The 20,915-nt window shown below is 37.5% G+C and overlaps 1 protein-coding gene across 1 annotated transcript; it reads left to right on the top strand.

The window, feature by feature from the left end:
- Nucleotides 1-12,853: 12,853 nt before the first annotated feature.
- LOC147364851 (olfactory receptor 4F3/4F16/4F29-like) lies at nt 12,854-13,783 on the top strand. The gene has a single exon (XM_086318836.1). It carries the CDS (start codon nt 12,854-12,856, stop codon nt 13,781-13,783), a length of 930 nt encoding a protein of 309 aa, XP_086174962.1.
- Nucleotides 13,784-20,915: the final 7,132 nt, after the last annotated feature.

Raw genomic sequence — 20,915 nt, 5'->3', positions numbered from 1 at the left:
AAGCAGCAGCCTCGGAATTAACCACATCAGACCTTTGAGCTAATTGGGTCTTTCTTTGTTGTGACCCGCTGCACCTTTGCTCCGTGAGAATGTAACTCTGTTTAGCACTTTCTGAGGCTGACATAGATTAGAAATATAAAGAAAAAACACTTCAAGGGAAAATAAGTTTTCTGGCTGATCAGCCTTTATCAAAAAATGGTCATAAAATGTCCACAGGCCTCCAAGGCCAGAAGATATTGTACACAACATTGTTTATGGGAAAGGTATGCAGAAAAAATCCTGGTTTTGGTAAAGACAAAACAGATGTAATGTTTGGGCTGACTCTGTATGACTTTGCATCTTTCATTTCCCTCTGTGTACAAGTCAAAGTATAAAAGTTCCTTTTGAAAATAAAGTTATGGGCCTTGCTCACCAAAGCTTGGTCTCCCCATGTCGTTCTTTTTTTTCCTTTTCTCTCCTTTTCTCTCTCTGTTCTTCTTTCAGGATGACTCCTTGGAACACAGGAGCTTTATTGGCTTTCTGTGTAAACCAAGGAAGATCAAGCCTCTTTCTCTTCCCTTTTTACTTTCCTTATTGCCTATGCCGTCATCCTGAGGGTACCCCTGGATCCTGCTGAGGCTGGACCCCAGCATATATACAGTTCAACTATCAAGTAATGAATATTTAATAACATGAAAAGTTGCTCAAGATATATTCATGAGGGGAAAAAGCAGTAACAAATGAAGATTTAAAGCTTGATCTATTTTCAAAATAGTGTGCGTATATAAGTTAACGTGTTAATAGTGATATAAGATATAATAGTGATATTAAGACATAGGTGGTCTTTGTTATTTTTTTATAATTTTAATATCTTTATAACACATTATAATAATGAAATAAACTACTAAAATCATCAAATACAGAAATAGGCTTTTAAACTATGATCTTTTTCACAGATTTTTTATTTTGAACCTTGACAAAGACATTTTGCTAGCCTATGTAAATAATAATCACCAGTGTCTATTTATTTGCCCTTCAAAATTGCCCTGTAAAAGAATTCTAATAATCATAATTTTTGTCTTGAAAATTCATTGTCTTTCTCCAAGTATGAGATTTTTCTTGTTTCTCAAGGTAAATTTATATTGCTATAAACTTCCCTCTTAGAATTGCTTTTGCTGTGTCCCATAGAGTTTGGAACATTGTGTTTTCTTTTGTGTCTCCAATATTTTAGGATATTTTTCTTTGATCTCTTCACTGTTCCATTGGCTGTTTGGTAGTATATTAAATTGTCTCTGCATGTTTGTGTTTTATGCACTTTTTTATTCTTGTTGTTAGTTTCTAGCCTCATAACGTTGTGGTCAGAAAAGATGCTTGATATGATTTCAGTTTTATTTAAATATATTGAGACTAGTTTTGTGGCCTAACATAATCTATTCTGGAGAATGTTCTGTGCACTTAAAAGGAATGCTTATTCTGCTGCTTTTCAATGGAATGTTTTAGATACAGAGAGCGAGACAGACAAACATATACATCCACTTGATATGATGTGTCATTTAAGGCCAGGGTTTCCTTATTGATTCTTTGTCTCTGTGATCTGTCCATATATATCATTAGATTTTAAAGTTCTCTATTATTATTTTGTTACTGTCAATTTCTTCCTTGATGTTTGTTAGTACTTGCTTTATATAATAAAGTGCTCCTATGTTGCGTGTCTACATATTTACCATCGTTATATGTTCTTGTTTGACTGATCCCTTGATTATCACATAATGTCCTTTCTTTGTCTCTCTTTTTACAATCTTTGTTTAATCTTTTTTTTTCTGATATAGATATTGTACCCAGCTTTCTTGTCATCTGTATTTGCATAAAATACCTTTTTCCATCATTTTACTTTCAGTCCGTGTATGTCTTTTTTTTTTTTTTCCTCTTCAACATCCTGCTTTCATTTTATTTGGATTTATACCTGAGTAGAACGGCTAGATCATATAGTAACTTTATTTATTTATTTTTTTTTTACTTTACAATATTGTATTGGTTTTGCCATACATCAACATGCATCCGCGGCAGATGCATGTATGTCTTTTATCTGTAGTATGCCTCCTGTAGATAGGTTCTGTATTTTATTCATTCAGCTACTCTATGTCTTTTAATTGGAGCCTTTGGTCCATTTACATTTTCAAAACTTTTCATTAGAGGATAATTGCTTTGCAATATTGTGCTGGTTTCTGCCATACATCAACATGAATCAGTCACAGGTATACTATGTCCCCTCCCTCTTGAACCTCCCTCCCATCTCCCACCCCATCCCGCCCCTCTACGTTGTCACAAAGCACTAGGTTGAGCTCTCTGTGTCGCATAGCAATTCCCATTGGCTATCTGTTTTACATATGGTAACGTATATGTTTCCATGCTACTCTCTCAATTCTTTCCACCCTGTCCTTCCCACGCTGTGTCCACAAGTCTGTCTATGTCTCAATTGCTGTCCTGCAAATTGGTTCATCAGTACCATCTTTCTAGATTCCATACACATGTGTTAATATGCAATATTTGTCTTTCTCTTTCTGACCTACTTCACTCTGTACAATAAGCTCTAAGTTCATCCACCTCATTAGGACTAATTCAAATGTGTTCTTTTTTATGGCTGAGCAAGGTCAATTTACATTTAAAATAATTATTGCAAAACACTCTCCGACATACATCACAGCAGGATCCTCTATGACCCACCTCCCAGAATATTGGAAATAAAAGCAAAAATAAACAAATGGGATCTAATTAAAATTAAAAGCTTCTGCACAACAAAAGAAACTATAAGCAAGGTGAAAAGACAGCCTTCAGAATGGGAGAAAATAATAGCAAATGAAGCAACTGACAAACAACTAATCTCAAAAATATACAAGCAACTCCTGCAACTCAATTCCAGAAAAATAAACGACCCAATCAAAAAATGGGCCAAAGAACTAAACAGACATTTCTCCAAAGAAGACATACAGATGGCTAACAAACATATGAAAAGATGCTCAACATCACTCATTATCAGAGAAATGCAAATCAAAACCACAATGAGGTACCATTTCATGCCAGTCAGAATGGCTGCGATCCAAAAGTCTACAAGCAATAAATGCTGGAGAGGATGTGGAGAAAAGGGAACCCTCTTACACTGTTGGTGGGAATGCAAACTAGTACAGCCAGTATGGAGAACAGTGTGGAGATTCCTTAAAAAACTGGAAATAGAACTGCCATACGATCCAGCAATCCCACTGCTGGGCATACACACCGAGGAAACCAGAATGGAAAGAGACACGTGCACCCCACTGTTCATCACAGCACTGTTTATAATAGCCAGGACATGGAAGCAACCTAGATGTCCATCAGCAGATGAATGGATAAGAAAGCTGTGGTATATATACACAATGGAGTATTACTCAGCCATTAAAAAGAATACATTTGAATCAGTTCTAATGAGGTGGATGAAACTGGAGCCTATTATACAGAGTGAAGTAAGCCAGAAAGAAAAACACCAATTTAGTATACTAACACATATATATGGAATTTAGAAAGATGGTAATGACAACCCTGTATGTGAGACAGCGAAAGAGACACAGATGTATAGAACAGTCTTTGGACTCTGTGGGAGAGGGAGGCGGAGGATGATTTGGGAGAATAGCATTAAAACATGTATAATATCATATAAGAAACGAATCGCCAGTCCAGGTTCAATGCAGGATACAGGAAGCTTGGGGCTGGTGCACTGGGATGACCCAGAGGGATAGTATGGGGGGTGGGAGGGGCGTTCAGGATGGGGAACACGTGTGCAGATGCATGTTGATGTATGGCAAAACCAATACAATATTGTAAAGTAAAAAAATATTAATAATAAAATAATTTTAAAAAATAATAATTATTATTGCTAGATATATACTGTTGCCATTTTGTTGTTTTTAGGTTGTGTTTGCAGTTATTTTTTTTTCCTTTCTTCTTCTTTTGCTTAGTTCATTTGTCATTTGATGACTGTTAATTTTTGAATATTTTTGGCTGTTAGGTCTTAGTTGTGGCAGGCAGGATCTTTTCCATTGAGATGTGTGGGTTAATTATTCTATATTTTTTTAAATGCTGTCCTCAATTCTTTTGGTTGGTTTTCTATTGTTTCTCCAAGAAATAAAGGGTATATGCACACATCTCTCCATCACCATCTCTGCTTCCACCTTGTCTCTTTTCTACTCTGTTTCTATTCCAGGCATTCTCATACTTTTTCATTAGTCTTTAGTATTTACTCATGCTTGCTACTCCTAAGTATTGTTGGATCTTCGAACACACAGAAAGATTTAGTTTACTAAATGTGTCAAGAGATCTAAGTTCTGTTTTTCAGGAAACTATTGGACTTTTTTTCCATTTAAAAATTAGAAAATAACATATCCCTTTCATTAAGGATCCCCTGAGTCATATAATAAAATGAAGATTAAAAATGTATAAAACCAAAATGATAAATATTTTCCATTTAAGAAAATTATGCACTCCATTACCCCTCCCTCACAATCCTATGGGACAATTCTTTTGGCTTGATGAGCTCAGTCTGGGCATCCCAGAACTCTAATGCATCACTTGGTCACCACCTTCTCCTAAAGCTAATTAGTTACATCTCTTAAAATAGCGTCTCTTCTTATCCTGGGGTGGGTGGGTGGAAGGATGTGGGTAATGCTCATGCACAAGAGAAAATTTAGTCTGTGGAACTTCTCCAACTCCCTGACCATGATGCCATCTGAGAACTTTTGATAGACTAGGTAGGTGGGATAGAGGGGTTGGTGGACTGTAGTCCACCACAAGAAGAATCTCCTTCTCAGGTTCCCAGGCTTCCAGAGAGGAAGGCTGTAACAGAATGAGCAGGAGCAGAAATTGTACAGGAAGGAAGAGCCAGTGAAATTGTATAGAGAAAGACACAGGAATGAAAATGAGGTTGTTTTCTTTTTCTTAGTTTTATTGAGAAATAATTGACATATACCACTATACAAGTTTAAGATGTGCAGCATGATGGTTTGATTTACGTATATTGTGAAATGATTATCACAATAGGTTTTATTTAGCATCCATCATTTCATGTAGATACAATAAAAGGAAAAGAGAAAAAAATATATTTTTGATGAGAACTCTTAGAATCTATTCCCTTAACAGCTTTCCTAGATATCATGTAGGAATGTTAACTATAATCATCACATTGTAGTGTTGTTAATTTTTTTATTAGTTTATTTTTTAATTGAAGTATAGTTGATGTACAGTAATATTATATGTTACAGGTGTACAATAAAGTGATTCACAATTTTTAAAGGTTATACTCCAAATGGCTGCCCACTCCAGTATTCTTGCCTGGAGAATTCCATGGACAGAGGAACCTGGCAGGCTACAGTCCATGGAATCGCAGAGTTAGACACGACTATAGTGTGGTTAATTTTTAATGAGAATTTAGACTTGAGAATCAAGATAGGAGAGAAAGAGAAGTTACCATAAGCTTACAATTGCTGCCCCTGCTTTTAAATTCTCTGATTCTGTTTTCTCTGTATATCGAGTCATCTTTGGCATCACTTGCTGTATTGTTCAGAATGTAATTTGGTCAGATAATTTCAACCTGACCTCTAGCTCCCAAAGATCTCTGTCTTTTTTGATACTCCATTCTGCGTATTATGCTCAACAAATGTGCTACTCAAAAATGCTAAGTATTGAGTTCCTGAGTGTTTCTGAATGGTGTTACAAAAATATTTTTGTAATATTTTTTGTCCAAGTTCATGATTCCCATCTTCAACAAGATTGTCACAGCTGCTTGGAAATTTATTTATCTTTAACTGTTTATAGATTTCTGCCTTCTACAAATTTTGTGCACATAGCATATTGCCTGATTTTCCACATTTCCAAGAAAACCTTTTGTCCTATATTATCAAAACTAGTCATCATTTTTGATTTTGCTTTCTCTACTTTGTCACCATTTGTTACCTCCCTACAATCTAAATTCTCTCTTTCCTGTTTGATTTCATCTGATCTCTTTTATGGCACCAAAGAAATCTCAGCCCTAAATCCATGCTTGCTTAGTCTTTTTGATCTCTTTGTAACATGGGAACATGACAACCATTACTTAGCTCTTTGACACTCCTTTCTCCCTTGATTTTTGTTGTTGGGCACAGAAACAGGGTGTTTTAAAGGCAGATACTGGGACTTCCCTGGTGGTCCTGTGGCTTAGATTCTTGATCCCTAGTTGAAGAACTAAGATCCTATATATGCCACACAGTACAAAAATAAAATAAATAATAAAGGCAGATACTATATAAAAATAGTGGTGATAGTATTATAATAAAGATCACGACAGATACAAAGTATATGTTCATTTGAGGCCATGTATATTTTTCCATTAATTTTCTTTTATCTCTTTATATGTTATCTTTCAAACAAATCCTTTTTCTCTTGATTTCATATTTTAGATAATTTCCACATTTTTGTCTCTAGCTGAGATCTTTCTGGCCTGTCAGTTATTATGGTTTTTTATTAATAGATTTCCCCCTGACTTTGATGAATCTTTTACTGGGACCAAAACCTTAGTGTAGTTTGCTATTTTCCCAGTCAAATCAGCAGCCACCTTTCTCCATTCCCCTTAAGTTATAGCAATAATGTGTGAATTTAACTCTCATTTCTGCCACTAGTAGTTGTGAAATCTTGGGAGTTAAGTATGTATGTGTTAAATGTTTACATATGTAGGATGGAATATTCTTCTGAGTTAAACTGAATTCTTCTTCTCCAGCTTAATGGAGATTTAATTGACATATAGCATTGTGTAAGGTATACATTTTACATTTTTTAATTCTTGTTTAAAATTCATAATAAAATAACTCTTTTAGATCCTGAACAGACATATTTGCATAATATACTCAAAGAGTAATGGACTTGAAATCAGATGACTTTATTTTTGGTTTTAAACTCAGTAAATCTATGTTTTGGGACAACTTCTAACTTCTCTGAACTTGAATTCCCTTGTCTACAAATGAAAATAATTCTATTATGGAAACAGCCACCCAAAAGGTAATCAAAAGCCTCAAATATGTGAAAATACTTAGTAAATATGTGCCACACAGATAATGTATGCTTTTCTAGCTCTAAAATTCCAGCATTAACTATTTCAGAAACTTTAAAATATGGATTTAATTTATCTCTATTTTATTCTATGACTTTAAGAATAGCATTGAGGATGACTACTAATTGTATCATAAAACCTAGATAGACACTGTATATGTTCCCTGCTGTACTGGCTGCTGTTAGAACTATTGCTTCTCTTTCAATCCCTCTCTTTCCCTCCATCTCCTGCCTCTCTCTTTTCTGTTTACTTGCTTCTTACTGATTTCTGAAACTTCAGAAGTTTAGCCATGAACCACTGTAAGCCTGAGATAAAGCTTCCCTACTAGACAGTTGGAAATTTTTAGCAAGAATATCAGGCATTCTCTTGGGAGTGGTTGGGAAATGTGTTAATTCTCAGTTTTAATTTTGGAAACTTCCTTTATACCTGCTGGAGTTAATGAGTAAAGATATTGGACTAGGAAAATAGGAAATATGGAACATTATAGACCTGAAAAAATGGCCTTACTTCAGAGAAGTGTTATTGACTAAATAATCAAATAAATATTTGCTACTTATTACATTTGTTATTTTAAAAAATAAAAGAGCCAGAAGAAATTATCTTTATCCTCCTCAAACTTACAATATATTTGGGGAGAGAGACTCTACAGATTAAAAATTAAAACCACTGAAAAACTAAGATAAATAGCCAAGGATTTGCTCTAAATAAGGAATGTTATTATCTTTTCTCAGAATACATTCCCCTCTCCTCCCAGCTTATTAAACTCCTACTGATTCTTTAAAACTCCCAAGTTCTTTCTCTTTTGTAAAGCTCTTTCTGAATTTTGCAATGGACTCTTCTGTGTCCTTCCAGGCTACCAACAAACACCTAGAAGCTTCTACTATGATGCCATATACTGGTTTATTTTTTATGTAGGGAACTATTCAATTCAGTTCAGTTCAGTAGCTCAGTCGTGTCTGACTCTTTGGAACCCAAAGACTGCAGCACTCCAGGCCTCCCTGTCCTTCACTAACATCACTAACACCCAGAGCTTGCTCAAACCGATGTCCATCGAGTCGGTGATGCCATCCAACCATCTCACCTCTGTTGTCCCCTTCTCCTTCTGCTGTCAATCTTTCCCAGCATCAGGGTCGTTTCCAGTGTCAGTTCTTCACATCAGGTGGCCAAAGTATTGGAGCTTCAGCATCAGTCCTTCCAATGAATATTCAGGACTGATTTCCTTTATTTATTTATTTATTTATTTATTTTGTCATATCCTAAGGTCACTTCTCGTTTCATGGTCTCTTGATACTTGTCTTTTTTTTTTTTTTTTTTACTTTACAATATTGTATTGGTTTTGCCATACATCAACATGCATCCACCATGGGTGTACACATGTTCCCCGTCCTGAACCCCCCTCCCACATCCCTCTCCATACCATCCCTCTGGATCATCCCAGTGCACCAGCCCCAAGCTTGGGGCTGATTTCCTTTAGAATTGACTGGTTGGATCTCCTTGCAGTCGAAGGGACTCTCAAGAGTTTTCTCCAACACCACAGTTCAAAAGCATCAATTCTTCAGTTCTCAGCTTTCTTTACGGTCCAACTCTCATGTCCATACATGACTAATGGAAAAACCAAGCTTCAACTAGGGTTTTGCCAGATCTTTGGATTTTCCAGACCTTTGTCAATAATGTCTCTGTTTTTTAATATGCTGTCTAGGTTGGTCGTACCTTTTCTTCCAAGGAGCAAGCTTCTTTTAATTTCATGGCTGCAGTCACCATCTCCAGTGATTTGGGGGCCCAAGAAAATAAAATCTGTCACTATTTCAATTGTTGCCCATCTATTTGCCAGGAAGTGATGGGACCAGATGCCATGATCTTCGTTTTTTCAATGCTGAGTTTTGAGACAGCTTTCTCACTCTCCTCTTTCACTTTCATCAAGAAGCTCTTTAGTTCCTCTTCACTTTCTGCCATAAGGGTGGTGTCATCTGCGTACCTGAGATTATTGATGTTTCTCCTGGAACTCTTGATTCCAGCTTGTGCTTCTTCCAGCCCAGCATTTCACATGATGTACTCTGCATATAAGTTAAATAAGCAGGGTGACAATATACAGCTTTGATGTACTCCTTTTCCAATTTGGAACCAGTCTGTTGTTCCATGTCTGGTTCTAACTGTTGCTTCTTGACCTGCATACAGGTTTCTCAGGAAGCAGGTAAGGTGGTCTGGTATTCCCATCTTATTAAGAATTTTCCACAGTTTATTGTGATCCACACAGTCAAAGGCTTTGCCATAATCAATGAAGCAGATGTTTTTCTGAAATTCTCTTGCTTTTTCCATGATCCAGTGGACGTTGGCAATTTGATCTCTGGTTCCTCTGCCTTTTCTCAATACAGCTTGAACATCTGGAAGTTCACAGTTCATGTACTATTGAACCTTAGCTTGGAAAATTGTGAGCATTGCTTTCCTAGCGTGTGAGATGAGTGCAATCATGCAGTAGTTTGAACATTCTTTGGCATTACCTTTCTTTGGGATTGGAATGAAAATTGACCTTTTCCAGTCCTGTGGCCACTGATGAGTTTTCCAAATTTGCTGGCCTATTGAGTACAGCACTTTCACAGCATCACCATTTGTTTGAAATACCTCAACTGGAATTCCATCACCTCCGCTAGCTTTGGCTGTAGTGATGCTTCTTCCTAAGGCCCACTTGGCTTTGGACTCCAAGATGTCTGGCTCTAGGTGAGTGATCACACCCTCGTGGTTATCCAGGTCACTAAGATCTTTTTTTTGTATAGTTCTTCTGTGCATTCTCGCCACCTCTTCTTAATCTTCCCTGCTTCTCTGAGGTCCATACCATTTCTGTCCTTTATTGTGTCCATCTTTGCATGAAATATTCACTTGATATCTCTTATTTCCTTGAATGGATATCTGGGCTTTCCCATTCTGTTGTTTTCCTCTATATCTTTGCATTGTTCACTTAGGAAGGCGTTCTTGTCTTTCCTTGCTATTCCTTGAAACTCTGTATTCCTATGGATACCTCTTTCCTTTTCTCCTTTGCCTTTAGCTTCTCTTCTATTCTCAGCTATTTTTAAGGCCTCCTCAGACAACCATTTTGTCTTTTTACATTTCTTCTTCTTGGGGATGGCTTTGATCACCACCTCCTGCACAGTGTCATGAACCTCCGTCCATAGTTCTTCAGGCACTTTGTCTATCAGATCTAATCCCTTGAATCTACTTGCCATTTCCAATGTATAATCGTAAGGGATTTGACTTAGTTCATACCTGAATGGTTTAGTGGTTTTCCTTACTTTCTTAAACTTAAGTCTGAATTTTTCAATAAGGAGTTCATGATCTGAGCCACAGTCAGCTCCCAGTCTTGTTTTTGCTAACTGTATAGAACTTTTCCATCTTTGCCTACAAAGAATATACTCAGTTTGATTTCGATTTGACCATCTGGTGATGTCCACATGTAGAGTCATCTCTTGTGTTGTTGGAAAAGGGTGTTTGCTATGACCAGTACAATCTCTTGGCAAAACTCTGTTAGCCTTTGCCTTGCTTCGTTTTGTACTCCAAGGCCAAACTTGCCTGTTACTCCAAGTGTCTCTTTATTTCCTACTTCTGCATTCCAGTCACCTATGATGAAAAGGACATATTTTTTGGTTTTAGTTCTAGAAGATCTTGTGGGTCCTAATAGAACCATTCAACTTCAGCTTCTTCAGCATTACTGGTCGGCACATAGACTTGGATTACTGTGGTACTGAGTGATATTGTAAACGATTCAGTTCAGTTAAGTTCAGTTCAGTTGCTTAGTTGTATCCGACTCTTTGCAACCCCATGAATCGCATCATGCCAGGCCTCCCTGTCCATCACCAACTCCCGGAGTTCACCCAGACTCATGTGCATCAAGTCGATGATGCCATCCAGCCATCTCATCCTCTGTTGTCCCCTTCTCCTTCTGCCCCCAATCCCTCCCAGCATCAGGATCTTTTCCAATGAGTCAACTCTTTGCATGAGATGGCCAAAGTATTGGAGTCAGCTTCAGCATCAGTCCTTCCAATGAACACCCAGGACTGATCTCCTTTAGGATGGACTGGTTGGACCTCCTTGCAGTCCAAGGGACTCTCAAGAGTCTTCTCCAACACCAATACTTTGGGCTTAAAAAATCATTACTGATGCTTTGGGATAATAGTTTTATGACCAGTTTCACTAATTATGAATACTGAGGTGTGTGTATATATAAATGCGCACATTAAAAGCAAAACATTGAGATCCATTTTTTATATTGTTGGATTTCCATTGCCCCTTCTGTTCCAGGTCTGAGACTTTTTGTGTATTCATGCACCTTTATTTTATAAGTCTTTTACAATTTATGCTCCTGTCTCCCCTCTTTTCCACTTACTCCAGATTTTAGCTGCATGTGTACATATTATGGGAACAGGAGGGCTTGACACAGAGATGCACAGTCAAGAAGAATATGTGTTCCATGTGGTAACAGTGTATTCCCTGCAAAAATGGTTAAGACCTGGAGAGGTTATGTGCTGTGCTTAGTTGCTCACTCTGACTCTTTGCGACTCCAGGGACTGTAGTCCACCAGTCTCCTCTATCCATAGGGATTCTCAGGCAAGAATACCGGAGTGGGTTGCTATATCCTTCTCCAGGGGATCTTCCCAACCCAGGGGTTGAACCCAGGTCTCCCGCATTGCAGGCAGATTCTTTACTGTCTGAGCCACCAGGAAAGCCAGACAATACTACATAACCCCATATTATTGTCAGGAAAGAGTTGGCCATAGCACCAGATCACAGACATAGGAGGTTTGAAGCAAAGAGATAAGAACTATAAAAGGGGCTACGGGAGAGGGAGGGACAGGAGAGGGTTAGTTATTCTAGGACAACTATGCCATGAGTGTGCATTCTTCATCCCCAGCAAATTCTAAAAGTAGGATTCCAATAGCTATAACCAAGCTATATCATGAGCCTCAGAAATTGAGAACAGTCTGGAGCAGTAAATCAAATTGACTTCCTTAAGTTCCTTGACTTCCCTTATCAAAACCTGCCCCCCACACCAATCCCACCTTGCACATCTTGGCCATGTTCTGGCTGCTAACCACACTACTTTGTATTTCACCTATTTTTCTAAGTGCCCATGCGGATACCCTGTGCTGTTACCCATTCTACCCTTTCCTTGGATCTATCATACTCTAGAGTCAGCCCTATGCCCCATGCCTGGTTCTCTCATGCTCACGTCCACTCCATGGGCTTTGTGTGAATTGCAAATATGATTGTAGATAGTAATATAAAATGATTCAGGACACATACTATGCGCCTAAGATGAAGTGAGGTCAAGAAATGACACAACTTGAAAGGCTGAAGAATTGTTTTATGAACAATAAAAATAGAACCAGTGTGTTCTGGCAAATCCATCTCCCCCTCCTTTCTTTTTCTCTTTGTTGCACACTATACCACCTTCCCTTTCCCTCTCAATCTTTGCCATGTACATCTACTATGTTACCATGTTTGTTTCATTCTCTTATTTGTAGGTGAGTAGTCCTGGGGGCTGTGGTAAAAGGGATATTGCATGTGGAAGTGACTCAACTGCTTTAGGTGGCCACAGGTAAAATACTTATTTAATGATAATATGGCCCTGAGAGGAAAATGAGAAGATCTAAAGTCTTAACAGTTTGACTATCCTTCAATAATTAATCATTATAATATGGAGAATTATTAATATTCTTATGTTAGTTTCCTTTTGCTTTATCCGGAAACATTATAGCTGGTAAATCAACTGACAGAATGAATCACTCTGTGGTGTCAAAGTTTGTGTTCCTGGGACTCACCAACTCCTGGGAGATCCAACTTCTCCTCTTTGTGTTCTCTTCTGTTTTTTATATGGCAAGTATGTTGGGAAACTCCCTCATTTTGCTCACTGTTACAATGAACCCTCATTTACACTCCCCTATGTACTTTCTATTGGCCAACCTCTCCTTCATTGACCTGGGAGTTTCTTCTGTCATCTCTCCGAAGATGATTTATGACCTTTTCAGAAAACATAAAGTCATCTCCTTTGGAGGCTGCATCACTCAAATCTTCTTCATCCATATCATTGGTGGTGTGGAGATGGTGCTGCTTATAGCCATGGCCTTTGACAGATATATTGCCATATGTAAGCCTCTCCACTATTTCACTATTATGAGTCGAAAAAAGTGTATTTTGCTCATGGTTGCTGCATGGATAATTGGCTTGATTCACTCTATTGTTCAACTGGTTTTTGTTGCAAAATTGCCGTTCTGTGGTCCTAATATAATAGACAGCTTTTACTGTGATTTTCCTCGATTTATCAAACTTGCCTGCACAGATACCTACAGGCTGGAGTTCATGGTCACAGCCAACAGTGGATTCATATCCCTGGGATCATTCTTCATATTGATTGTCTCCTACATTTTTATCGTCATCACTGTTTGGAAACACTCTTCAGGTAGCTCATCTAAGGCCCTCTCCACTTTGTCAACTCATGTCATGGTGGTGATTTTGTTCTTCGGTCCTTGCATCTTTGTTTACATCTGGCCTCACCCCACATCACACCTAGACAAATTCCTTGCTGTTTTTGATGCAGTTCTCACTCCTTTTTTCAATTCAATCATTTATACATTCAGAAACAAAGAAATGAAAATGGCAATGAGGAAACTATGCAGTCACTTTATTATTTATAGAAGAATTTCTTAAATGCCAAAAGTATTATGAAGTATCTTTACTGACTTGAAGTAAAATTTAATTTCTATCATTTTAATATCAGATGTTTCCAAGTTTTTTATTTACATTTAAGTGTCTCAGATTAAAATGGCATTATTCTTTTAAAAATGTTAACTGAGAAATTGTGTTGCTGCCTCTGGTTGGAGGAAGCATGTGGTATGGTAGTGTCTCCTGGAGAAGGCCAAATGCTTGTCTCTGAGGAGACATTACCTTGATGAATTTACCATGGTTTAGACTTCAAAATTGAGTCTCTTCAGTATCAGAGTGGGTTACATAAGGGAATGCTGATTGACACTAAGTAAATCGATAATAGATGAAACTGTATACCTCTAAAGGCCCATTTATTAGTTTGCCACACACACACACAAAAATCAGTCAAGTGGCCTGAATTTCCACTTAGGTGTAACTCATTTTTACACTGTAGGAAAATTTTGGGGAAGTCGAATGATGATAGGAACATTAATAAACAGGCAATCAGAGTAAGAACTGTTGACTGATTATTTTGATACTTAATGCCTATATCTCCATGCTACAATATGCCTATCATCACATTTGGAAAAATATAATCCTTACACCAGGCTTTTTTTCTGGATGCTGGCTAGTCATCACAAGACTTATTTTTGACTCTTGTTCATACACTGTTTCAGGCTGTGTAGCCTCTATATATTTACAGATGCAGTATTCTTTCCACATGTAATTATCCAGGCTCTTCCTTTCCTTTCTGTTGGCATGAGTATTCTGTTGCATTTGAATGACTTGAGTCATTCTTTGCAAGCTAAATTTTAGTTTGGGAAGTGTTTTATATATGACTATATTTTCTTCTATAGAAATGAAGGATTTCCATCAAAGACTTATAATTTTCTATTCATACACATTTTTACAAAGAACAAAAACTAATTTTTTTTAAAAAAAGTATTGGAAATAACTCTGACTTTTATACATTCTTATACTTACTCAATACATCTTTACCAATTTATCAGTACTTCTTTGATCTTACATGTGGTCCTGATTTGTATGTATTTGCTCACTCAGTTGTATCCGACCCTTTCCAACCCATGAACACCAGGCTCCTCTGTTCATGGAATTTTCCAGGCAAAAATACGATAGTGGGTTACCATTTCCTACTCCAGGGTATCTTTCTATCCCAGAGATTGAAGCCACATCTCTTACATCTCCTGCACTGGCAGGCAGATTCTGTACCACTGTGCCACCTGGGAAGCCCAATCCTTATTTAATTCATAACTTACTCTAGTTGATAATTTGTTTGCCTTTTCTTTTTATATCCATTGCCTTTATATCATTTATTCATTTTTTAGTCCATTTTTAGACCCTTGGGAAACCAATACCTATTATCAGTTTACTAGCCAGCACTAATTTAAGTCTCCCTATAATGTTTTGAATTGGTACTTTAGAAATGGAAGTTTTACTAAGTTTTATCTTCCATTGATTAAATAATGTTCAGTAGATCCAGCAAGGACTCCCATATTCCTCACTGTTTACGTGTGTTGTATACAAAAATGCCTGCTTCTGCCAATCCTGTCTCTTTAGGCCTTGTGTCAGGTGTGTATCTATGACAAGATAGATTCCCCACCTACATAATGAATAGTTTCTGTATCATCTAAAGTAAAACTTTGTTAATATCATTATTTTTTATACACCATTTTTGTGTTTCCTGTCTAGAAAATAGCCTTTAGTATTTGTTGGAGAGCTGGTTAGGTGGTGCAGAATTCTCTCAGCTTTTGCTTGTCTGAAAAGCTTTTGATTTCTCCTTCATACTTGAATGAGATCCTTGCTGGGTACAATAATCTGGGCTGTAGGTTATTTTCTTTCATCATTTTAAGTATGTCTTTCCATTCCCTCCTGGCTTGAAGAATTTCTATTGAAAGATCAGCTGTTATCCTTATGGGAATTCCCTTGTGTGTTATTTGTTGTTTTTCCCTTGCTGCTTTTAATATTTGTTCTTTGTGTTTGATCTTTGTTAATTTGATTAATATGTGTCTTGGGGTGTTTCGCCTTGGGTTTATCCTATTTGGGACTCTCTGGGTTTCTTGGACTTGGGTGATTATTTCCTTCCCCATTTTAGGGAAGTTTTCAACTATTACCTCCTCAAGTATTTTCTCATGGTCTTTCTTTTTGTCTTCTTCTTCTGGGACCCCTATGATTCGAATGTTGTAGCGTTTGATATTTCCTGGAGGTCTCTGAGATTGTCCTCATTTCTTTTAATTCGTTTTTCTTTTATCCTCTCTGATTCATTTATTTCTACCATTCTATCTTCTAATTCACTAATCCTATCTTCTGCCTCTGTTATTCTACTATTTGTTGCCTCCAGAGTGTTTTTAATTTCATTTATTGTATTATTCATTATATATTGACTCTTTTTTATTTCTTCTAGGTCCTTGTTAAACCTTTCTTGCATCTTCTCAATCCTTGTCTCCAGGCTATTTATCTGTGACTCCATTTTGATTTCAAGATTTTGGATCAATTTCACTATCATTATTCGGAATTCTTTATCAGGTAGATTCCCTATCTCTTCCTCTTTTGTTTGGTTTGGTGGGCATTTATCCTGTTCCTTTATCTGCTGGGTATTTCTCTGTCTCTTCATCTTGTTTAAATTGCTGAGTTTGGGGTGTCCTTTCTGTATTCTGGCAGTTTGTGGAGTTCTCTTTATTGTGGCGTTTCCTTGCTGTGTGTGGGTTTGTACAGGTGGCTTGTCAAGGTTTCCTGGTTAGGAAGGCTTAAAGATCTCAACGTAAGACCAGAAACTATAAAACTCCTAGAGGAGAACATAGGCAAAACACTTTCTGACATACATCACAGCAGGATTCTCTATGACCCACCTCCCAGAATATTGGAAATAAAAGCAAAAATAAACAAATGGGACCTAATTAACCTTAAAAGCTTCTGCACATCAAAGGAAACTATTAGCAAGGTGAAAAGGCAGCCTTCAGAATGGGAGAAAATAATAGCAAATGAAGCAACTGACAAACAACTAATCTCAAAAATATACAAGCAACACCTACAGCTCAACTCCAGAAAAATAAATGACCCAATCAAAAAATGGGCCAAAGAACTAAACAGACATTTCTCCAAAGAAGACATACAGATGGCTAACAAACACATGAAAAGATGCTCAACATCACTCATTATCAGAGAAGTGCAAATCAAAACCACTATGAAGTACCATTTCACGCCAGTCAGAATGGCTGCGATCCAAAAGTCTACAAGCAGTAAATGCTGGAGAGGGCGTGGAGAAAAGGGAACCCTCTTACACTGTTGGTGGGAATGCAAACTAGTACAGCCACTATGGAGAACAGTGTGGAGATTCCTTAAAAAACTGGAAATAGAACTGCCTTATGATCCAGCAATCCCACTGCTGGGCATACACACTGAGGAAACCAGAAGGGAAAGAGACACGTGTACCCCAATGTTCATCGCAGCACTGTTTATAATAGCCAGGACATGGAAGCAACCTAGATGCCCATCAGCAGATGAATGGATAAGAAAGCTGTGGTACATATACACAATGGAGTATTACTCAGCCATTAAAACGAATACATTTGAATCAGTTCTAATGAGGTGGATGAGACTGGAACTTATTATACAGAGTGAAGTAAGCCAGAAAGAAAAACACCAATACAGTATACTAACGCATATATATGGAATTTAGAAAGATGGTAACAATAATCCTGTATATGAGACAGCAAAAGAGACACTGATGTATAGAACAGTCTTATGGACTCTGTTGGAGAGGGAGAGGGTGGGAAGATTTGGGAGAATGACATTGAAACATGTATAATATCATGTATGAAACGAGTTGCCAGTCCAGGTTCAATGCACGATACTGGATGCTTGGGGCTAGTGCACTGGGACGACCCAGAGGGATGGTATGGGGAGGGAGGAGGGAGGAGGGTTCAGGATGGGGAACACATGTATACCTGTGGCGGATTCATTTTGATATTTGGCAAAACTAATACAATTATGTAAAGTTTAAAAATAAAATAAAATTTAAAAAATATATATATCATTATTTTGTATTCTAAAGAAAGTATGTCTTTTCAGTTCAGTTCAGTTCAGTCACTCAGTCATATCCGACTCTTTGCGACCCCATGAATTGCAGCATGCCAGGCCTCCTTGTCCATCACCAACTCCCGGAGTTCACTCAAACTCATGTCCATCGAGTCAGTGATGCCATCCAGCCATCTCATCCTCTGTCGTCCCCTTCTCCTCTTGCCCCCAATCCCTCCCAGCATCAGAGCCTTTTCCAATGAGTCAACTCTTCGCATCAGGTGGCCAAAGTATTGGAGTTTCAGCTTCAGCATCAGTCCTTCCAAAGTACACCCAGGACTGATCTCCTTCAGAATGGACTGGTTGGATCTCCTTGCAGTCCAAGGGACTCTCAAGAGTCTTCTCCAACACCACAGTTCAAAAACATCAATTCTTCGGCGTTCAGCCTTCTTCACAGTCCAACTCTCACATTCATACATGACCACAGGAAAGACCATAGCCTTGACTAGATGAACCTTTTTTGGCAAAGTAATGTCTCTACTTTTGAATATGCTATCTAGGTTGGTCATAACTTTCCTTCCAAGGAGTAAGCCTGTTTTTATTTCATGGCTGAAGTCACCATCTGCAGTGATTTTGGAGCCCAGAAAAATAAAGTCTGACACTGTTTCCACTGTTTCCCCATCTATTTCCCATGAAGTGATGGGACCAGATGCCATGATCTTCGTTTTCTGAATGTTGAGCTTTAAGCCAACTTTTTCACTCTCCTCTTTCACTTTCATGTCTTTTAGTGGATGTCTACTCTGCTGTTTTCCCAGATCAGCAACCTCCTTCTTTTGGTAAATGTATCTTTCTCTTGGAGTAACCACGTGATATGATTAGAAGATGACATGTAGATCCCACCTCTCTGACCACTACTGTCTGGTCAAAGGTTGAGCTTTCTGACCTAAGTCATAATGACATATCTCCAGTTCACAGTTGAATGGTGCAAGTATGGGTCTCTGACCATGATGGGCCAAATCTGAGATTTTCCTTGAGATGTTAGACGAGAATAGAGAGAAAGCAAGCCCCAGTACCTTTTGGAGTATGTTGTGCATAAACTGCTGTCAATCATATTTCCTGCTGTCAGAAATTGAATCTGGGATACTTTTTTAAAGATACCTGAGAGAAGAAGATGTGAGATTTAAAGACAGGAGTTTACAAGTATTCAATTCTTGGTTTCATGTGCCTAAGGAAGGCATTTAGCTTCATTCTCAGCCTGCATTCATCTTGGTCACTAGCTGAGCCAATGAATGCCCAATATATCTGTCCCCTCCCCTATATTTGTTTAATTTGTGGTTCTATCATCTAAAAAGGATATTGACAGGGACGGCCCTGGTGGTCCAGTGGTTAAGAATCCACCTTCCAATGCAGGGATTGATCTCTGGTCTGATAAGATCGCACATGCCACAGAGTAACTAAGCTTGTGAGCCACACCTGCTGAAGCCCACATCCTCTAGAGCCAATGTTCCTCAACAAGTGAAGCCACTGCAATGAGAAGCCTGTGCACCACAATTAGAGAGTAGTTCCCACTCACTGCAAGTAGAGAAACCCTATGCATTGCAATGAAGACCCCACAGAGTCAAAATGTTTTTATTTTTTAAAAAGGGATATTGACAATCACAGCTCTGATTCTAAGAACCCTGAATATTCAGTTAATTCTAATGTGAAATCCTTCATTGTTTTATTTCTTTAAGAAAATATTGTTTTTCTTCTTATAAAAAAGAAAATACATTTATCATGTAAGATTTATTTGGAAATTAGAGATTAAAAATTAAAAATCACCATATGGAGATAATTAAGAGTAATATCTTGGTATATCTCTTTCTAATGTTCTTTTCCAGTGAGTCTGCTCTTCATATCAAGTGGCAAAAATATTAGAGCTTTGGCCTAAGCATCAGTCCTTCCAATGAATACTCAGGGTTGATTTCCTTTAGGGTTGACTGGTTTGATCTCCTTGCTGTCCAAGGGACTCAAGAGTCTTCTCCAGCACCACAATTCAAAAACACCAATTCTTGGGCATTCAGCCTTCTTTATGGTCCAACTCTTATATCTATACATGACTACTGGCAAAACCACAGATCTGAATATATGGACCTTTGTCATCAAAGTGATGTCTCTGCTTTTTGATACACTGTCTAGGTTTGTCATAGTTTTTCTTCCAAGTAGCATACATCTTTTAATTTCATGGCAGCAGTCACCATCCACAGAGATTTTGTAGCCCAGGAAAATAAATTCTGTCACTGTTTCCACTTTTACCCTTCTATTTGCCATGAAGTGATGGGACCAGATACCATGATCTTCATTTTTTGAATGTTGGGTTTTAAACCAGCTTTTTCACTCTCTTATTTATTGTAGTATTCTCCCTGCTTCCTCATAGGTGGAATATTATTTTTTTATTAATTTATCAGTCCCACATATATGTTAAAGATATTAACTATTATATTTATGTTCAAAATGTCCCTCTCAAATTCTTGTTTCCTTTTTAATTTTACTTATCATATTCTACAACATTAAAGTACTTTTTGTAGACCAACTCCACAGAGCTATTGAATTGCACCTTAATAGTTTTACTCTCTAGTTCTTTTCCTTTCCAGCTGGTACCTAATCAATGTTCATAAATATGTATTTTTATTGAAATATAGTTAATAGAGTTACATATAGTTAATTTAATGTGTTAGTGTCAAGTATACAGCAAAGTGATTCAGTTTTATATATATATATATATAATTTTTACAAGATATTAAGTAAGTTCCCTGTGCTATATAGTAAGTTTTTGTTATCTATTTTGTATATAGTAGTATGTCTTTGTTAATCCCAAACTCCTAATTTATCTCTCCTCCCCACCCCCTGCTACCTGCTTTGGTAACTCTGTTTGTTTTCTATGTCTGTGAGTCTGTTTCTGTCTTGTAAATAAGTTCATTTGTATCATTATTTTAGATTCCACATATAAGTTATATCATATGATATTTCTCTTTCTGTGATTTATTTCACTTAATGTAATTTCTAGGTTCATCCATGTTGCTGCAAATGGCATTATTTCACTCTTTTTTGTAAGTGAGTA

This window comes from Bos grunniens, chromosome 10 (genome assembly GCF_055505025.1).
Source record: "Bos grunniens cultivar Pamir isolate PY7600 chromosome 10, Bosgru_T2T1.0, whole genome shotgun sequence".
Taxonomy (NCBI): domain Eukaryota; kingdom Metazoa; phylum Chordata; class Mammalia; order Artiodactyla; family Bovidae; genus Bos; species Bos grunniens.
Note: the sequence above shows the minus strand (reverse complement) of the source record. Positions and strands in the feature narration are given on the sequence as shown.

Excerpts from the sequence above, each read along its gene's own strand:
- LOC147364851 (XM_086318836.1), top strand. The coding sequence starts at position 12,854 with ATGAATCACTCTGTGGTGTCAAAGTTTGTGTTCCTGGGACTCACCAAC.